The 18,963-nt window shown below is 39.9% G+C and overlaps 1 protein-coding gene across 1 annotated transcript in view; it reads right to left on the bottom strand.

Annotated features, from left to right (window-relative positions):
* Positions 1-2,855: 2,855 nt before the first annotated feature.
* Gpr143 (G protein-coupled receptor 143) overlaps positions 2,856-18,963 on the bottom strand; it is a 22,940-nt gene continuing 6,832 nt past the window's right edge. The window contains exons 4-9 of the mRNA XM_028779481.1: positions 18,227-18,319; positions 15,616-15,725; positions 13,523-13,631; positions 11,381-11,498; positions 10,622-10,859; positions 2,856-3,277 (exon numbers count right to left, since the gene is read on the bottom strand). Coding sequence (XP_028635314.1) covers positions 3,183-3,277; positions 10,622-10,859; positions 11,381-11,498; positions 13,523-13,631; positions 15,616-15,725; positions 18,227-18,319 — 763 coding nt within the window. The 3' untranslated portion in view covers positions 2,856-3,182. The remainder of the gene's footprint in view (positions 3,278-10,621; positions 10,860-11,380; positions 11,499-13,522; positions 13,632-15,615; positions 15,726-18,226; positions 18,320-18,963) is intronic.

The following is an 18,963-nucleotide window of genomic DNA, read 5'->3' as shown; positions in this document are numbered from 1 at the left end:
CCCTTTATGCCCTTTTAATGAATTGATGTACTTGCATTTAATTAGATAATGGATATCAGCATTCTTGTGAAGGAGGCAGTGGGTTAGACAAGATGAAAATAGCACGGCAGCAGCCTTTATACTGTATCTAGTTTTTTACAGTGTTGATGATCCAAAAAGGGAGTCATAGTGTCATTTCCTTCTAACCTAGCTTATTCCTATAATGGAACAAAATCAATAGTAAAGGATCCTCTGTGCCCCTCTTAGCCCAGGGCTTCTGCAGATAATTGCCTGTGGGTATTCAGAGTATATGACATCTTCACCAATGACTCAAGCTCCCAGAGAGGCCAAATCCTAAATAGTCATGTGTCTGTCACTTAAGGACAAGAGATAGGTTCTGAAAAATGTGTCATTTATGGACTGTATCTCTTTGTGAACATCCATGTGTATGCACTGACCTATGAGGTCTATGCTGACACCTAGACAAATGTTAGAAAGATAACTGATGGATCAGTTGCTTGACAGACACAAATAACCCAAATAGTAGAGACAATTGACTGATTGACTAAATGATAAGATAAATGTGCATTATCCAAATGGTTGAATGATATTTGATTGATTGCTTGGTGTAATAAACAATTGTTGATATATGGGTGGAATAGACATGCTTGCATAAATTTATTTGGTCAAATTAATATATACCTGTGACAAAAAGTACAACTGTTGATGCATGACCTAGATAATAGCATAAGATAAGTAATAATAATGAAGGAGGTGGGTGGATGTACTGACCTATTGCACTGGGGTCCACAAGAAACAGAACAACAAGAGATTACTTTAACACAGGAAGAAGTTATGCAATGAAAAGATGCAATAAATAGGAGATATAAGAGGTTTATAAAGACATACATTTTTAAATTACAATAAGCAGTATGGTGGACACATATCCAGCAACTCAGTACTCAGGTACTGTAATTTTGTGTACTGTGCATTATTTTGACTGATTGTTCAGTTTACAGCATCATCACACACATGAGGAAAGCATTTCACTACAATATCTTGTGAAAATCAAGTGAACCTACACAAAAAAGAGATATAATCTTAGGGATTATCATCATATATGATGTTATCATTGACCACACCTATGAGGCATATGACTCTACACATCTTTTTTTTTCTTTTTTTGGTTTTTTGAGACAGGGTTTCTCTGTGAAGCCCTGGCTGTCCTGGAACTCACTCTGTAGACCAGGTTGGCCTCTGCCTCCCAAGTGTTGGGATTAAAGGAATGCACCACCACTGCCTGGCTTCTACAAGTCTTTAACTATGAGTTAAGATGCAATTATGCTTCTCAGCCATTCAAGATTCCTCTGTTTAGTTCTATACCCCATTTTTAAATTGGGTTATTTGGGTTTTTTTGGAGTTTAACTTCCTGAGTTCTTTATATATTTTGTCTATTAGCCCTCTGTCAGAAATAGAGTTAGTGAAGACCTTTTCCCAATCTGTAGGCTACTGTTTTGTCCTATTGGCAGTGTCCTTTGCTTTACAGAAGCTTTTCAGTTTCAAGAGGTTTCAATTGTCAATTGTTAATCTTGAAAAGCCTGAGCTATTGGTGTTTTGTTTAGGTTTTCCCCTGTACCAATGAGTCCAAGGCTATTTCTCACTTCTTATCTGTTAGATTCAGTGTGCCTGGTTCTACATCAAGATCTTTGATCAACTTGAACTTGAGCTTTGTGCAGGGTGATAAATATAGATCTACTTGCATTCTTCTACATGCAGATATCCAATTAGTCCAGCACCATTTGTTGAAGATGCTCTTCCTGTTTCATTGTATAGTTTTGGTTTCTTTGTCAAAAATCAAGAGTCTGTAGGTGTGTAGGTTTATTTCTGGGTCTTCAATTAGAATGACCAAGAAGCACTTCAAGAAATGTTCAACATCCTTAGTCGTCAGGGAAATGTAAATCAAAACAACACTGAGATTCCACCTTACACAAGTCAGAATGGCTAAGATCAAAATCTCAGGTGACAGCACATGATGGTGAGGATGTGGAGAAAGAGAAACACTCCTCCATTGCTAGTGGGATTGTAAACTTGTACAACCATTCTGGAAATCAATCTGGTGGTATCTCAGAAAATTGGAAATAGATCTACCTGAAGAACCAGCTATACCACTCCCAGGCATATACCCAAAAGGTGCTCCACCATACCCCAAGGACACTCTACTATGCTCATAGCAGCTTTATTCATAATAGCCAGAAACTGGAAACAACTGAGATATCTCTCAACTAAAGAATGGATACAGAAAATATGGTACATTTACACAATGGAATACTATTCAGCTATTAAAAACAAGGACATCATGAATTTTGCAGGCAAATGGATGAAACTAGAAAGTATCATCTCTTGTTTTTTGTTGTTTTGTTTCAAGTTTTTTATAGTTTTGTTTTGTTTTGATTTTGTAAGATGAGGTCTTAGTAGCCCAGCCTGGTCTTAAACTTGTTGGGTAGCTCAAACAGTCTGTGAGCTCAAAGCAATACCTCTGTCTCAACTTCTCTAGGTAGTGTGACAGGCGTGAATCACTGTGCCCAGCTACATGTATCATCTTAACTGAGGAAAAGGTAAGAACACAGCAATAATCATAGCTCCAGGGAGTTATTAGGCTATGTCACTATTTGACACAGCATAGGAAGGACAGCTGTATTAAAGATATGATGCACCCTCACCCTAGTGGGACTAGAAAAAGACTTGCTTCACACCTCTCAGTGCTCCAATCCCAGTCCAACCTATTGGACTTGTCTGTCTCCTGCACCACCCAAACCTTCCAGAAAACCACTGGCTACAGGTTGTTTGGACAGAATCCATGTCAAAATGGAGTTAGTCACATTGACTTTATTTAACTATATTCTCAAGGATTTGGATCTGGCACTTAGCATAACAGCTGGCCTTAGGAAAAGTCCAAGGGGTAATTAAGAGTCAAGAGGTGACACTGAATGTTCTAGAGGGAATTTTCCATCTCCAAGTTCTGGTGTGTTGTTTCTCCTAGAATAAAGGTCATCTTCAGTGAGCTCCACTATGGTGACCAGAGTGAAATTTGAAGGATGCTACATTGTGGCAACACTGTGAAAGGAAGGAAGGCAAGAACACAATCCAAACCAACAAGACACAGAACCTGAAAAATAGGGGTGTCTGACCCCTTTCCCTTCCCTTCAGAGGTCCCCCTGGGCTTGGGAAATGGAGTCAACTTCCTTTATGTTTCGGGACCCAGTTGCAATATGGATTTCAACAGTGCTGGCATCTGAACCTGAAGAGGAAAAGAGCAGGCTGTGTTAGAGCTGAGGTCCTAGAAGGTTTAGTCTTATTTTGTTATCACAGGGTCACATGTAGACCAGGCTGACCACAAAGTTGATATATATTCAGGGAGGATCTTGAACTTCCAATCCTCCTTCTTCCCCCTCCAAAGTGCTAGAATAACAAATATGTATCATCATATTCATTTTATATAGTGCTGGGAACTGAAGTCAGGGCCTAGCAATAGCTAGCCAAACACTGTACTAACTGAACAACTGAGAAGGCCTTACTTCAACTTCAGAAAATGCTGCTAGTACTCAACAACAAAATGAGACTTTATCTTTCTTTATCTTAAAAGAAAGAAAGAATAAATAAATGAATCTTAGTCAAATATTAGCATCTAATATTTGGATATGGAGTAGGTGTGTCACTGTGGGTGTGGGCTATAAGACCCTCTTACTAGCTGCCTGGAAGCCAATATTCTGCTAACAACCTTCAGATGAAGATGTAGAATTCCTAGCTCCTCCTCCACCATGCCTGCCTGGATGCTGCCATGTTCCTTCCTTGATGATAATGGACTGAACCTCTGAACCCGTAAACCAGCCCCAATTAATGTTGTTGCCCTTATAAGAGTTGCCTTGGTGATGGCGTCTGTTCACAGCAGTAAAACCCAACTAAGATAATCCCTTACCATATTTAATCCATTCTTTCAGAGAAAAAAATGAAATGAATCCTATAGAATCATTTCAAGTGGCTGACACATGCTTTCAGAGGAAATGTGACAGTTTAATTAAGGTAGCCCTGGATCCCTGGGTGTGCCTGAGATGTAAAAACAAAGGACAGAGTCTATCCATGGGAACTTGTGACATAGACAGTGGGGCCTCCTGCCTGGCTACCTGCACTCAGCTCTAGAAAGCTCCAGAATAAGCAATCTATGTTCTCTGCAAAACTTGCTCTTGTCCTCACATATGGTGCCACTAGTTTTCTTTCACCTTGCAACCCCCATTCTTCAACATGCAGTAGCACCCAAAACTATCTCTCTATCCTTTAAGGGGTTGAAATTTAAACACCTATCAAGACATACAACAGCACATGCCTGGCAATGCTTTGCCAAGCCAGTTTCCTTGTTTTGATCATAAACTGGAACCCTAGATACAATGACTAGGGAAAAATGATACTTCTCACATGGCATAGTACACACATCCAAATAATCTCTGAGTTATTTGGTGCTCATTTTATAGGAAGTTGAAGAAAGGAGACCTTTCTCTCTGGCCTTCATGTCTGGAATCTGTGAAAGCATGAGAGAGAGAGAGAGAAAGAGAGAGAGAGAGAGAGAGAGAGAGAGAGAGAGAGAGAGAGAGAGAGAGAGAGAGAGAGAGAGAGAGAGAGATCCAGTTAGGAAGCTCAAAGATAAACCAGACACACACTTTAAGTAGCCTCATGTGGCTCATTTCACCTGGCTTTTCTTGGATCCCATCATTGTTCTCTGGTCCTGTTCTATTTTCTTACTAATCAGTTTCCCCTTTGTTTTAGAATGTGACATGACTTACAAACAGCAGGCACAGGATAGTAAAATGGGTGGGAAAGTCAGTTCAATAAGAAAGGCAAAATAAAACATTCTCATCAAGGGTCACCCTGCAGGTCTACTTAATCACTTGACTAGCACTCCTTCCTTCCGGGTAGCAAAATCTTTTGGAACAAATAGCAGACTTATTATTTTGCTCCCAAAATATCCAGGAGAACTGGCTCTGAGCCAGGGTAGGAAATAGGTATGGAAAATTCAAAGATGGAAGTCATGAAGCAAGGGGGCCTTTCCCAGTATGCACAGGCAAACAGTCTCTAAACTCTACCAGTGGACCAAACTTACTTCTGCAGCCTCACCTCTCATCCTGTCATCCTTCAGGTAGTCTAATCTACCTACTCCTCCCCTCCTCCTAAAGGTATGGTCCTTCTAAAGACCATTCCACAGCTCTTTTTCTGCCTGTAATGCATCTTTCAATTTTCTCATGACTCTTGTGTTTAATTTTGGTCTCAATTCAGAATGTTACCTCATCCAAAGAGAAACTTCTGGGTTACCCTATCGAAATACCAGTTCCCTACCTAACTCTCTCCCTGATTAGTAGTTCCTATTCTTAACAAATTAGATATTGAAGTCAGAGCCACTTGCATGTTAGGCAAGCTCTTTTCATTTGAATTATATCACCTGCACCCTAAAGAGTCCATAGTATTTCTCAATACTTGGATATCATATTAAATAATCACTGTGGGTGTTCTGTATTTGTTTTCTTTCTTACTCTAGAATGGAGTACTCAGTAAACATATTGAGTGGATATAGTTGAGTCAATGCCTCAATCACAGTGAGATGAGCCCTTGGAAGCTGGAGCACTATAAACATCAATGTCCTAAGGAGGTCAGGAAGAATAACAGTTTGAATAGAGGCAAGCATCATACTGCAGGATTACTCTAATGCACATGGGTCACCCACTGTGGCCTGTTAAGGAACAGGCAGCTAAACGTTTCCCAGGGGCAGATGCATCTAAGAAGATACAGGCATGATGAACACAAAGCAAATGTGATACCTTCAGGGAATCTAGAGAAAGGAACGAAGGAATGATGTTTGGCCATGGACCCTACAGCTAGGCCTGGATTTTGAGTGTGGGTGCCATCATGGTTAATAGAGGACAACCATCTGGCTAGAGTGGCCAGGGAGCAGCTGGAGAGGCTTTTAAGAGCTTCCAGAATTGCACTTCTGTAGGAGGGGCTGGCTGAAGGCACTTGAAAAAGATTTGATTTTCACAGGGTCAGCCGGGTTATGAACTCAACTTGAGTGCGTGAGAATTCATGTGGGATTTTTGTGGTTTTGTTCAAAAAAGACCCAGCTGAGTATCATAAGGTGGCTTGTGATCAAGGTCGTTGTTGAGGATATTCCCCCATGACCTCACACTTGAGGACAAACTCAGAGTTCCATGGCTTTATAAAGTGTCTGGTCTTTCATTCCCTACACGCATCTCCATGGAAAAACAGTGATGCATAAGGATTCTCTCAAAGGCAAAACTGCAGGAATAAAGCCACCCTCAGGTAGCTCCATTTGTCCTAAGTCAGATAAGGGGTTGGGCTCTGGACTCTAGCAAGCCTGGGTGGCCTTGGGGCTTTTTTCTGTCTTACAAGTCTCCAGGAAGAGAAAGTATTGACAGAGCAAGGCTCTGGAGATAGTTCAGCATTCATGCAAAGTCTGCTGGTATCAGGTGACCATGACTTCATGATATCAAACAGTCAACCCCCAGCAATGATGTTCTTCATCATCACAAGCCCGGAGCAAGAGGACAGAGAAATAGTGAACGGTATTTCATTAAATGGATATGCACCCTTTTCCAAAAGCCTCTAAAACTTAACCATATTAAACCTTTTCTCTTTTTTTATAATTTATTTTTTCACACAGGGGTTATAAACACAGAAAGGCAGGATGTGGGGAAGGGAATGACGAGCCATTACAAGGTCCCCTTCAATTACTGGAGGTCAGGCCTCTAAACCTTTCCTCTTAAAAAGTTGTTTTCCTCAGAATTTTTGTTGCTGCACAGAGAAGTAACTAAAGCATCACTAGACCATACAGGACAATACTAACCGAAAGCGATGTGGCAATCTTTTTAAATGCACTGTAGCACTCTAAGAAGCAAAACACTTATAGTGATTTAATTTCTGCACAACAGCTCTCTTTGTTCTCTACAGTTTCATATGCAAATTCCTGCACTGAACCACCATACAAAATGGTGGTGACTTTTTCTTAGGAGTCATTTTAATTTAACTATTTTCAGGGTAAGGAAGTGTAAACTTAAGACCTTCACTGAACCTCAGGCTTCTCGTACTTTTGCAGGAAATGTTTTTGGTTAATTTTTCCAACTTACTCTGTGCTTGAAGAATGCTTCCCAAAAAAAAAAAAAATCTGACCCAGAAGACAAGCAAACAACACATCACTGTGGATTCTAAACTAACAGCTGCCTTTTCCCCTTTTCTTTTTAATTAATTAATTAATTGGACAGGGTCTGAGGTTTTCTTTTGTATATTTATAGTACCCGAGGTAGAAGCCACGGCCTTGTACATGCTAGTCAACTGCTCTTACTGAGCTATACCTCCATCCTGATGACTTCTATTTTTACATAATTTTTTTTCTTTTAGATAGGCTCTCATTTACTTTCCTTTTCCTCCACTTTTTTCTCATATCAGTACTTTTGCAGGGTGATAGTAGTGCACAACTTTAATCCCAGCAATTGAGAGCAGGGGCAGGTTCAAATTCTGTGAGCATGAGGCTAGCCTGGTCTACAGAGAAAATTCCAGGACAGCCAGGACTATGCACAGGGAAACCCTATCTCAAAAAAACAAATCAAAAAATTAACATTTTCAATGATTAATAGAAGAGAATAAAATTTTAACTGTTTCAAATGTATCCAATAAATTATGAGGGCAGGGTTTATGGTCCTTGCTGCAAACCCATGACACAGCTCCTAATACAAGGCCTGATGGAGTTCTTTACAATAACAGAAGTTGCTAAAAAAAAATCAGAAAATGAGTATTTCCATACTATAAAATATTATTCATCCATAAATGAACTGTGTGCTGATGTGTGCTACTGGCTGAGCCTTCAAAAATTTAGGCTATGAAGTCAGACAAAAAAGGACAAATACTGTACAATGTGATTATAGGAGATGTGTAGAACATTCATACACATAGAAAAAAACTGTGGCTGGCAGGAATAGAGAGGGCTGAAAGTGTAGCTCAGTTGGTAAAGTGCTTGCCTAGCAGACAGAAAGTCCTAGATTTAACCCCATCACCTTGTAAACTGAGCATGGTGGTGTACTCTCACAATCTCAGTACCTGAAAGTGGAAGCAGAATTATCAGGAGTTCAAAGTCAGCATGAGCTATACATGAAACTCAGTCGAGAGAAAGAGAGAGAGAGAGACAGAGAGAGAGAGACAGAGAGACAGAGAGAGAGACAGAGAGAGAGCGAGACAGAGAGAGACAGAGAGACAGAGAGAGACAGAGAGAGGGAGGGAGGGAGGGGGAGGGAGAGAGGGAGAGAGGGAGGGAGAGAGGGGGGAGAGAGAGAGAGAATAGAGAGTGTTCATAGCTTCGAAGTGATGAAAACATTCTGGATTTTATTTTATTAGCAATGACTGCACAACTTAATGAAAACACCAAAATTCACTAAACCCGTTAAAGAATAAATTAAAATAGTATTTGAATTATATATTACAGTGGATTCTCTTTTTCCCCCCTCAGGACTATAGAGGAGTCCCAGGTTTTCCTTAATCTGCCAGAACCTCTTCCTTTGCTTTGAAAGAAACTGAAATACGACTTGGGGGGTGCGGTTCTATTGTGTAGCAAAAAGTTGGCATTGGTAACATTCGAAACACTACAGAAAAGGAAAAAAGATCAGCAAAGAAGGGATCCTAAAGACAGCAGCCATTATGAACAGTGCCCCTGTTTCTTTTCCTGTTGGACCTTTGTTCATTGTTTTAAAGACTCTGAAAGCTTTCAGCCTTTGTGAGCAACAGTCCTAGGCAACACTGGCTGGAAGGAATAGAAACAAGAAGGGTCCGATTAATGCTGTTTGAAGTGGTGGAAGGAAGTAGGGTGCAGGGACCAGATGTAATGGGGTTTATTTTCATTGTCGAATTTTATTATAGTGTCAAAAATGGCTCAGCCATTTTGAGCCATCAGGATGGGAATTCGGACACACATAAATGATTCTAGATGCAACTTTTTACTCCTGCCCCAGGTGGTATCAATAATTTAACATGCTGACATCAGTCTCAATTTGTATGTCCCTGTTTTTCATGAACTACTGAGGCAACATCAGATGACTAATGGCTAGGGTGTGGCTGGAGTTGCAGCAATAGCCCAGCATAGATGAGACCCTAGCTACCATTCCAGTACAGCCAGAAAAAGAGAAAGTCCCTAAACACACGGTTTCTCTGTTTTGTAGGTCCAGTCAGAAGTTTCTTTGTTTCCTCTATAGCTCCCCAGTACAACCACATAATGCCACCTCATGGCATCCAGTCATGGATTTATCTATATGTTTTCTCAGCCAGATTTGTCCCAAGAATGAATCTTCTTCTGCATACGTGAATAGCAAGAAAGAAAAAGAAGATAGATGTCCTCTAGTCAATTCTTCTACACATCTTTTCTCATAATGTTCCTCCTTCTAGTTTGGTATAAAGTTTGTCAGGACTGTGTATTGTCTTTGGCTCTGTGTGTGTGTGTGTGTGTGTGTGTGTGTGTGTGTGTGTGTGTGTGTGTGGTGTGTGTGTATGCAGTGTGTATACATGGATGTGTATGTATCCCAGATAATATTATGTTCAAAATGCAAATTTCTTTAAACTTTTGCAGATGAGACATTTTCTGACCTGAGGGATACTATGTCCACAGAAGATATTTGTTGCTGTGTAAAGAAGTTTCGATTCTCATACTCTAGTGAGCTGAGATCAGAGATGCTAATAAACACTCTAAAGTGCATAGCACAGGCAGAGAATGTAGAAGCAACTAGCCAAGGATAAGGGATGCTGTTCTGGAAATAGTATATGATAAGGAGTTTAGCAGCAAAACTAGATGTTTCCTACCCATTCTCTATGGGCCAGCTGAGGAGTGGCGGGATTGCTCTGATGTCCCTAAGTTTGTTGTTGTTTAGATTTATTATTATTTATGTGTATTATGAGTACACGTGTTCATGTGCCCACCCAGACTAGAAGAGGGCATCAGATCCCCTAGAGCTGAAATTACAGGCAATTGTAGATCACTAATGTGGGTACTGGGAACTAACCCCCTGAGTGTTTTTAAATCTTTCTCCTTAGACTGCCAGAAAATTATAGCAACCAATTAGCTGGACATGGTGGTACATTCCTGTAATAACACCATTCAAACAGCTGAGGCATAGGGATTGAATGTTAGAGGCTAGCTTTTGTTTCACAGTGAAACTCTGTTTTAAAAACAAATGAGGGACTGGAGAACTGGCTTAGTCATTAAGAGCACTGGCTCTCCTAGAAGAGTCCTGTTCAATTCCCAGCACCCACATGGCAGCTTACAACCACCATTTGAGTTCCAGAGGGATCTGACGCTACCTTTTGGCTTCCATGGGTACTGGGTATGAATATGGTGCACAGACACACATGCAGGCAAAACAACCATATACATAAAATGAAATCAATCACTAAAAGAGAGAATGCATAAAAATAAAAAGAAGTGGAAGAGGAAATGCAAGAGTATAGTGAAATATAAGTTCCCATCTGCAGCTCCCTGCTTAATGAAGGACTTCCAGGGAGTTCTGGGGCTCTGCAGTTGACTTTCCTTGCAGTAAAGCATTACCTTCCGACAAAATGCTCAGCACCTCATCAGAAGTGTGTCCCCCAACACACACCACCTTCCTGGGGTTTTGATTGGGCACACAGGAACCCACAGGGGTCTGGTATGTGCCCTCAGCAGCCGAAGCAGTCATTGTTTCCCACTGAATCACCATCTTGGGAGGATGGACATCCAGGCTGCATCCTGTCCAGCCATAGAAGGCCAGAGACAAGAGAATTCCTTGGGCTGGATTCAGTATTCCCTAGGAAGGAGGACAAAAGAATACATTGAGGTCAGAGGAGTGTAGAAAAAGTAACAATGTTCAGTCACCATAATCATAAGTTCCATTCTTGTATGCCCAATGGACTGGTCTTCCTCTGAAACACCCATACATATAAAATAAAGTAAATAAATCTAATAAAAAGAAACAAATACAAAAAAGTAACAGTTGGATACTGTGAGTTAACTGCAAATGTCTCATACTCTAGACCACAGTGACTTAACAGAAATTTCCTTAATTTTATTCATTCTTTCACTCACTCACTCACTCATTTTACAGTATTGAAGATCAAACACAGAAACCATTGTCACCAGGCCACATCCCAGTTCTAAGCCTGTTTAGTAATACAGTGACCAAACCTAGCATGGCAGTGCATGAGTGATAATGGCAGTCCATAAACCTTGCACTGGTTACATATTTACACATTGTGTTTCCAATGGTTTTATTTTCCATATTGATTTTCTTTTTTTACAAGAAGAAAAATTCAGTCTAAATTAGCCTACCATAATAAACCATGTGGTCCTGGCTGCATTCTGGATGCGTTTCAGAGAGCCTCCATGGATATCTGGTTGCATTTCAAGGTAGAACAAGAGACTTTCATTGATGATATTGGACAACCAACTGATGGGAAGAAAATGATCCACAGGTGAAGAAAGCACTCAGTGAACTCAAAGTGACTTTAACTGTGGTCTGTATGTATCAGTTCTTGATTACAACATGACCACTTTTATGGGACAGAATTGAGTTGGCACCAAGACTTTAATTGAAACACAATTTCTTCTCTTGGTCTAACACAGATATCAACCAATTCTCCTGATAGAAACACTCCACATCACATCAAGGTGTAAAGTTTAGCCCTGTATCAAACCAGAAATAATTCTCCTTTCTTTCTTCCTTTTCTTTTCTTTCTTTTTCTCTCTCTTTTTTGAAAAGGAACTTAACCTTTTGATGAAGTCCAAAATGCCATTTTGATATTTTATACGGAATTCATGTGTGCTGGGAGACAGGGGGAGGGGCAGAAGATAGTCAGAGGACATCTCTAGGAGTCAGTTCTCTCTTGCCACCTTGTGAGATGCAAGAATCAAATTCAACTAGTCAGGCCTGAGCATAAATGCCTCTACTTGGCTGAGCTATCTCACCAATCCTGTGGTGGTTTGAAAGAGAATGGTTTCTGTAGGCTCATATGTTTGAATGCTTGATCCCCAGTTGGTGGAATTATTTGGGAGAGATTAGGAAGTATACATTTTTTAGAGGAGTGTCACTGGCAGTGAGCTATGAAGTTTCAAAGGCCCATGCCATACCCAGTGAGCTTCTTTGCTTTCTTTTTGTGGATTAGGATGTGAACTCTTAGCTGCAGTTCCCAGGCCATGCCAACCTGCCTGCTGCCATATTCTCTGCTATGATGGTGATGAACTCCTATCTTTCTGGAACTATAAGCCCCAAATAAGCCTTTCCTTATATAAATTGCCTTTGTCACAGTGTCTTATCACAGCAGTAGAAAAATAGCCAATGCAAGTCCTTATGAGGAATTTTTAAATGTTAGTCTTTGTAGGTCCCTGGAATGCAAAATAACAAGGTGAATATATAAGCTGCAGATAATTTGGACCTCTCCTAGGTGGGCATTTAAATAAATGTCCTTGTACCAGGGGGATTTCTATCACAAAGATTTACTGTGTTCTGTATGGTACTGATTCATTACTATTTTTATAACAATCTTTTGGGGTGGGAGGCTGAGTGGCTCTTTCCGAGACAGAATTTCTCTGTGTGCCCTAGCTATACTAGAACTTGCTCTGTAAGAGGATCCATGGTCACTTTTTAGCACCCACATGGTGGCTCACAAAATGCCTGTACCTGTTGGGCACAATGCCACACGTCTTTAATCCCAGAGGCAGGCATATTTCTGAGTCCAGGCCAGCCAAAGCAACACAGTGAGACTCCGCCTCCATCTTTTTTTTTTTTTTAAAAAAAGGAAGAATTGGTAACTCCAGGGGAATCTGGGTATCCTCTTCTGGTTTCCAAACATGCTCATAGTGCATATACATATACACAGCCAAAATGTTATTCACACAAAATGAACAGCATGACTTTATTTTGCTTAGCTCAGCAATGGGATGAGATATCAGGTGCATACGGCTTAAATATTTGAAAACTGAAGACATAGCTGGGCATGATAGTACATGCCTACAATCCCAGCACCTGAACAGGCAGAGGCAAATGAATCAATCACTGAAAATTCAAGGCCACCTGAGTCTACATTATATGTTCTGGGTCAGCCAGGGGTATGTCGTGAGACACTGTCTCAAAGCAATAGCAAAATAGAAAAAAAGAAGAGAAGGAGGAGAGAAAAGAAAAACTGGCTGAATCTTTCTTTACAAAAGAGAAATAAAACAAAACCTTGAACACTTAACTTGTTATTCTCATGGTTTGATACATAATTGTCATTAAGGTTTTAAAAAAATATGACTTGCTGACCTGTGTTCTTTTCAATTTTTTTTTTTGGGGGGGGGGAGAATACCCTGCATTGTCTCAGAGATTTCCCTTCCATATCTTTTCCTTTGGAATTCTCAAGTCACATTTGGACAAGTAAAATGGCACATCCTTCTGACTAGCACAACCAACAACAAAAATACTAGAAGAAAGATTACCATGCAATTAACACCAGCATTATTTTGAAAAAACGAGTCTTGATCACGGCCCCCATCAGTCTCTCATTCTCTGTGTAAACACCTTTTCTTCCTTTCAGTAAAGAGGCCACTGTATGGGTGTAGAGGAATATCAGACAGCATTCATGACTTACGTTAACTCCATAACAGAGAAGAAAACCAAAGCAGATATGAACCCTTACATACAGCCAGAAAAGCATGAAGCAAAATCCCTTACTGACAGTCATTACATCAGGTGTTACATCTGGTGTCCTTATAAACACCAAGCCCATACATATACACAAACATATGAGATATATATATATATTTAATTTAAAATAACTTTTTAATGTGTGTGATACTAGGGCTAGGCAAGTGCTCTACCACTATTTCAGCTTTACTTATTGTGCCCAGAGAATTGCTGCATAACTATAGCTTCTCCCAGTGTGAACATCATGCACAAAAGCAGGACTTTTGTACAACTGAGAAGTTAACACTGGTAATTCATTAACTGAACTCCTGACTTCATTAGTACTTTATTCAAATACTGTGTTTTTAAAGGCTCGTTTTATCCATCCTAAAACAATATACATGTATTATTTTAGAATATTGAAAAAATAATGTATCTTTAAAGAAGAATTAATGACCCATGGTGCCTCCAGACATACATAACCACTAGGACATTGTAGTGTTTAGCCAAGACATGTCCACTGCTTTGATAAAAACCACTGCTTGTATGTAATTTCTAAAACAAAAATTCCTATATTTAAATGCAAATAAAAATATTCTTCGAATAACAGTAAGTTCCTATTACTAATAATAGTCCTTTTAAGTGATTTTTTAATTCTATAACCAAGATCTAGAGAGATGCCTCAGTGGTTAAAAGCACTTCCTGCTCTTGTAGAAAACGTGTTTGGTTCTTAGCAACCACATGGCAGCTCACAAACACCTGTAACTTCAGTTCCAGGGAATCTGATGCCCTCTTTTGGCCTCTACATGCATGTAATATACATAAACTCAGGTAGGTACACACAGATAAACATAAAAATAGTAAATAAATATTTTTTTCAGTTCAACCAACTGCTGATACCTCAGCATAAAAAGTATATTTAATGCACTACATTTAAAAGAAGATACAAAAAGTTGCATCTAAAATGTCAATAGTTTATTGCCAGTGATATAGACTTTAAGCACTCTCTTCAGAAATTTCTACAAACAATTTCTAATTCTTAAATGACCTTTCTGTGAAGACCAATGTGCAAATAAATGCCTTAATTCACATTCTACCCAAGGGATGCACAGAAGCATAAGACAAATGGGCACTCACTCCATCTTATGGTCACTTGAGGAGATGGTAGGGCTGAGACACAGATCTCTAGTCCTAGCTGTAAAAGGAATGTCTGTCTGCTGACTCACTACCTCCCTCTAATCTAGTTTTACAAATGCAATGGATTTGTTTCCTGTGTTCCACATCCTGATTCCTGCACATCTGACAAAATGCATAGGCCAAGTGAGTGCATAGGAATGACCAGACTCTGAGTCCATATCTCATCTCTTTCCCTTATCTGTCTCTTGCTCTATCTACTTCTATGTTACCTCTACAATTTGAAAAAGTCACTTTTTTTTATACTAAGGGCAGACTCTGGAGGAGCCCAGTACATAAGTGAAGCCTCAACTAAAACTCATGATCTTTAGCTAAGCAAATACTGCTTAATAAATAAGTAAATAGGCTTTCATATTCCACTTATTGAACACTGTCAGTCAGTCCAACTGTATTCTGCTCATGTCTTTTTGTTTAATGTTTTTGAAAGATGCATTTATTTATTTTTTGTATATATGTACACTGTTGCTGACACTCCAGAAGAGGGCATAAGATCCAATTATTACAAACAGTTGTGAGCCACCATGTGGCTGCTGGGAATTGAACTCAGGACCTCTGGAAGTGCTCTTAACCACTGCTCATGTCTTTGAAGAAAGATGAATAAGGTCAATTGTCATGTGTAATTCCAGATGGGACAGCTGTATTTTTATATGTGTCCAAGGGATGCAGATGTATTCAATGTCCATATACTATGAGTAATTCTCCCAAGATTTACCTGAAGTCACTGTCTTGTGAAACAGGATTGGGTTGGCCACAAGGACAAGAAGAAGTGGCAAGTATGTGGTGACATAATGGGGGATGGCGTGGTCCAGGCCCCTCTCACACCTTAAAAGAAGAATATCAAAACATGCTCCTTTAAAGAAAAGGTTTGACTGAGATGGGCTGCTTACATGGAAGCTGAGATAACAGCCTAGAGCAGGGAGGGAAATGCATCAGTCTTCTCTTGTGTCCAAAGGAAATCTGACACCATTTTTTTTCTTGTCTGAAAACAAGTAATGCATTACAGGGTGGTGAAGGAGAAGGGTCGTATTCCTGTCTCATAAAAGGGAGGAGTGACAGAGCATCCCACTGGGGGAATCTTAAAGGCCTGCCGGGAAAACAAAAGAGTGCAAAAAACATTCTGGAGTGGTAGGTTCTCTGTACTAAGTCTCTTCACAGTTACACACACACACACACACACACACACACACACACACACACACACACACACACTTCAAGTGGAAGTGGAGACAAATGAACCCATTTAAGTACTAGGCTTTGAGTACTTGCTACATGGCCTTGCCTAGTAACATGAATAAGATCCATTCCCTATCTCTGAGCAACTTAAAAACTCATAATATAGAAGTTTAAGATTTATAATAAGCTATGTGGTTGCACAGGCCTTTAATCCCAGCACTCATGAGGCAGAAGCAGTTAAATTTCTGAGTTTGAGGCCAACCTAGTCTACATAGCAAGTTCCAAGACAACTAGAGCTATATAATAGAGTTCCCCTGCCTCAAAAAAAAAAGGATTTAAAATTAAATATGTTCTTCTAATCATTGATAACAAAACTTTCAGCAGTTCTTTTCATGGCAACTAATGAGAATTTCTACAAATTAATCACAGAAATCATTAGTCACCTTAGGATGCAATGAAAGACCATGCATTCATGTTAGAAAGGTAGGATAGAGTTGACAAATGGCTCAGAGATTGAGAGCACCTGTTGCTCTTGCAGAGGATATGGGTTCAATTCCTAGCACATATATATTATAATCATCAGTGGATCCTGTGCCCTCTTCAGACTTCATCAGGCACTGTGCACACATGGTGCAATACATACCTGAAGTAAAACAATCATATTCATATTTTTTATCTAAAAGAAGAAGGTAAGAACTATCAGCTAGGACACGCATGATGTAGGAGAAGAAAACTGTCTGAGAAGAAGTGAGAAGTAGGACATAGGACAGCTCAGACACAAAGAGAAAATTTCAACAAGCTTCTATGATGCCTACTTCTAGTAAAAATGTCCTTCTTCATCTTTGAAGGCTAAACGTGGTCTGGAAAAGGTCCAGACCAGTCAGAGAAACAAGAGAAGGGAAAGAAGAGATTCTGACAGAAAGGTAGAAAGAAAATAACAGATGAAAGTGAGGGTGTACTTAAAGAATGTTCAGGGTTCCAAAACATGGGTAGCACAGGACTAAGAGTATCAAGACTAAATCTGAGCCATCTCCCCACTTGAATACCCAGGGACTCCTTGCAATCCCTGAATCAATGGAACTCTCATGCTCACATTTTTTTTTCTGGGAGTTTCCAGGTCCCACAGGGAGCACATGAGAAAGGAAAACTTTTTAGTTAAATGTCTTCTACTCTAATAGATATAGTACTGCTGTCTGTTTTTTATAAGTTCTCCAGAAAGCAGACTATGCCGTGAACCTGCACAGAACTCTCTGAAAGTACTCATAGTTGATAAGGTGTAATGATTATATGAGAAATGTCCTCCACAGGCTCGGGTATTTAAACACTTGGTCCCCAGTTAGTAGTGTTATTCAGGAGGTGATGCACATCCTTGCTGGAAGAAGTAGGTCATGGCATGGTCTTTGAGAATTTATAGCCTTGCCCTTCTTCCAGTTCACTGTCTTCTTTTTGTGTTTTTGGTGATCTCTCAGTTTCTTGATCCTGCAGCCATCACTGCTACTTGCTACCACGCCTCTCTGCCCTGATGGACTCTTATCCCTCTGAAAGAGCAAGCCCAAATAAACTCTCTTAAGTTACCTTTAGTCGTATTTTATCATAGTAATAGAAAAGTAATTAATAAAAAGGGCAACACCAAAGTGGTGGCACACATCCAACTAAGAAAACAGGCAAAAAGTTGTACACTATGGGTCAGTAAACTTATCCTGATTTATTTCAACTTCATGGTCTCTGTTCCAATTTCTGAATTCTGTCTCTGCAAATCAAAGGCAGCCACAGACAGCACATAAACAAATATAGCTGTGTTCCAATAAAACTTTATTCATAAATATAGACAAAGGGCAAGACTTGTCAGGAGGGCTCTGCTGTACTGAGCCCTGGTTTAAACATCTCTTGTCACAGAGACACTGTTTACCACTGTCTGTTTTCCATATAAATTTAGAGTTTTCATGCTTAGGCCTTGAAGTTTTATAAGTATCTCCATTTGTGAGGAAGGGATAATCTCAAGGACTCAAGCATGTTAACATAATTCTCTACCATTAAGTTACCTCCCCTGCCTCTCTCATTTTTTTCCAGATGGATTTAGCTATAACAGCTTTACATTCTCTATTAGAGGCACACAATAGACCAGGAACTACCTGAGTGACAGGGCTTACCTGGACACGGAAGGGTAGTAGAGCATGACTGCACCCTCCACACAGAGCAGCACAGCCAGGCCCCAGGTCATGATGTGGTACAGCAGGATGGTGCTAGGAGAAAACAGAAGAGGGGTGGCCACAGCTAAGAGGGGTCACAAGGCTACCCAGTGGAAATGACTAGATTGAGTTCTGTTCTGCCCGGAGTTTTCTGTGCTGTTGGTGAGGGGGTTGTTAGGTTTACACTTTTGTGGTTTCCAAGGTGAAATTCACATCACATAAGATTTGTTACTTGAAAATGAACAATTTCAAGACACTTTTTGCATAAACAACACAGTCAGTGTTGTCTAACCATCACAACTATCTTGTTCCAGAATATTTTGGTCACCATAAAATACCTCGTTCCCATTAGCAGTCACTACCACTCCTTCTGGACTGAAGAACCATTAATATGCTTTGTTGTGTGGAATTGTCTGTTCTAGATATTCACACAGATGATAACACATTCCATAGCTTTTGTGTATGTTTTTTTTTCTTGCAGCATGTTTCTCACAGGTGAGTAATACACCATTATATGTGGAAAGACCCCATTCTTCACCTTCATATATCCACCAATAGAAATTTAGACTGTTTTTTACTTTTTGGCTACTATGAGTAGTACTGCTATGCACATGCATATACAGCTATTTGAGTTCCTGTTTTCAATTCTTTGTGTGTGTGTGTGTGTGTGTGTGTGTGTGTGTGTGTGTGTGTGTGTG

The sequence above is a fragment of the Grammomys surdaster genome, unplaced genomic scaffold (assembly GCF_004785775.1).
Source record: "Grammomys surdaster isolate TR1022 unplaced genomic scaffold, NIH_TR_1.0 353, whole genome shotgun sequence".
Lineage (NCBI taxonomy): Eukaryota > Metazoa > Chordata > Mammalia > Rodentia > Muridae > Grammomys > Grammomys surdaster.
This window is presented reverse-complemented; position numbering and strand designations above follow the sequence as displayed.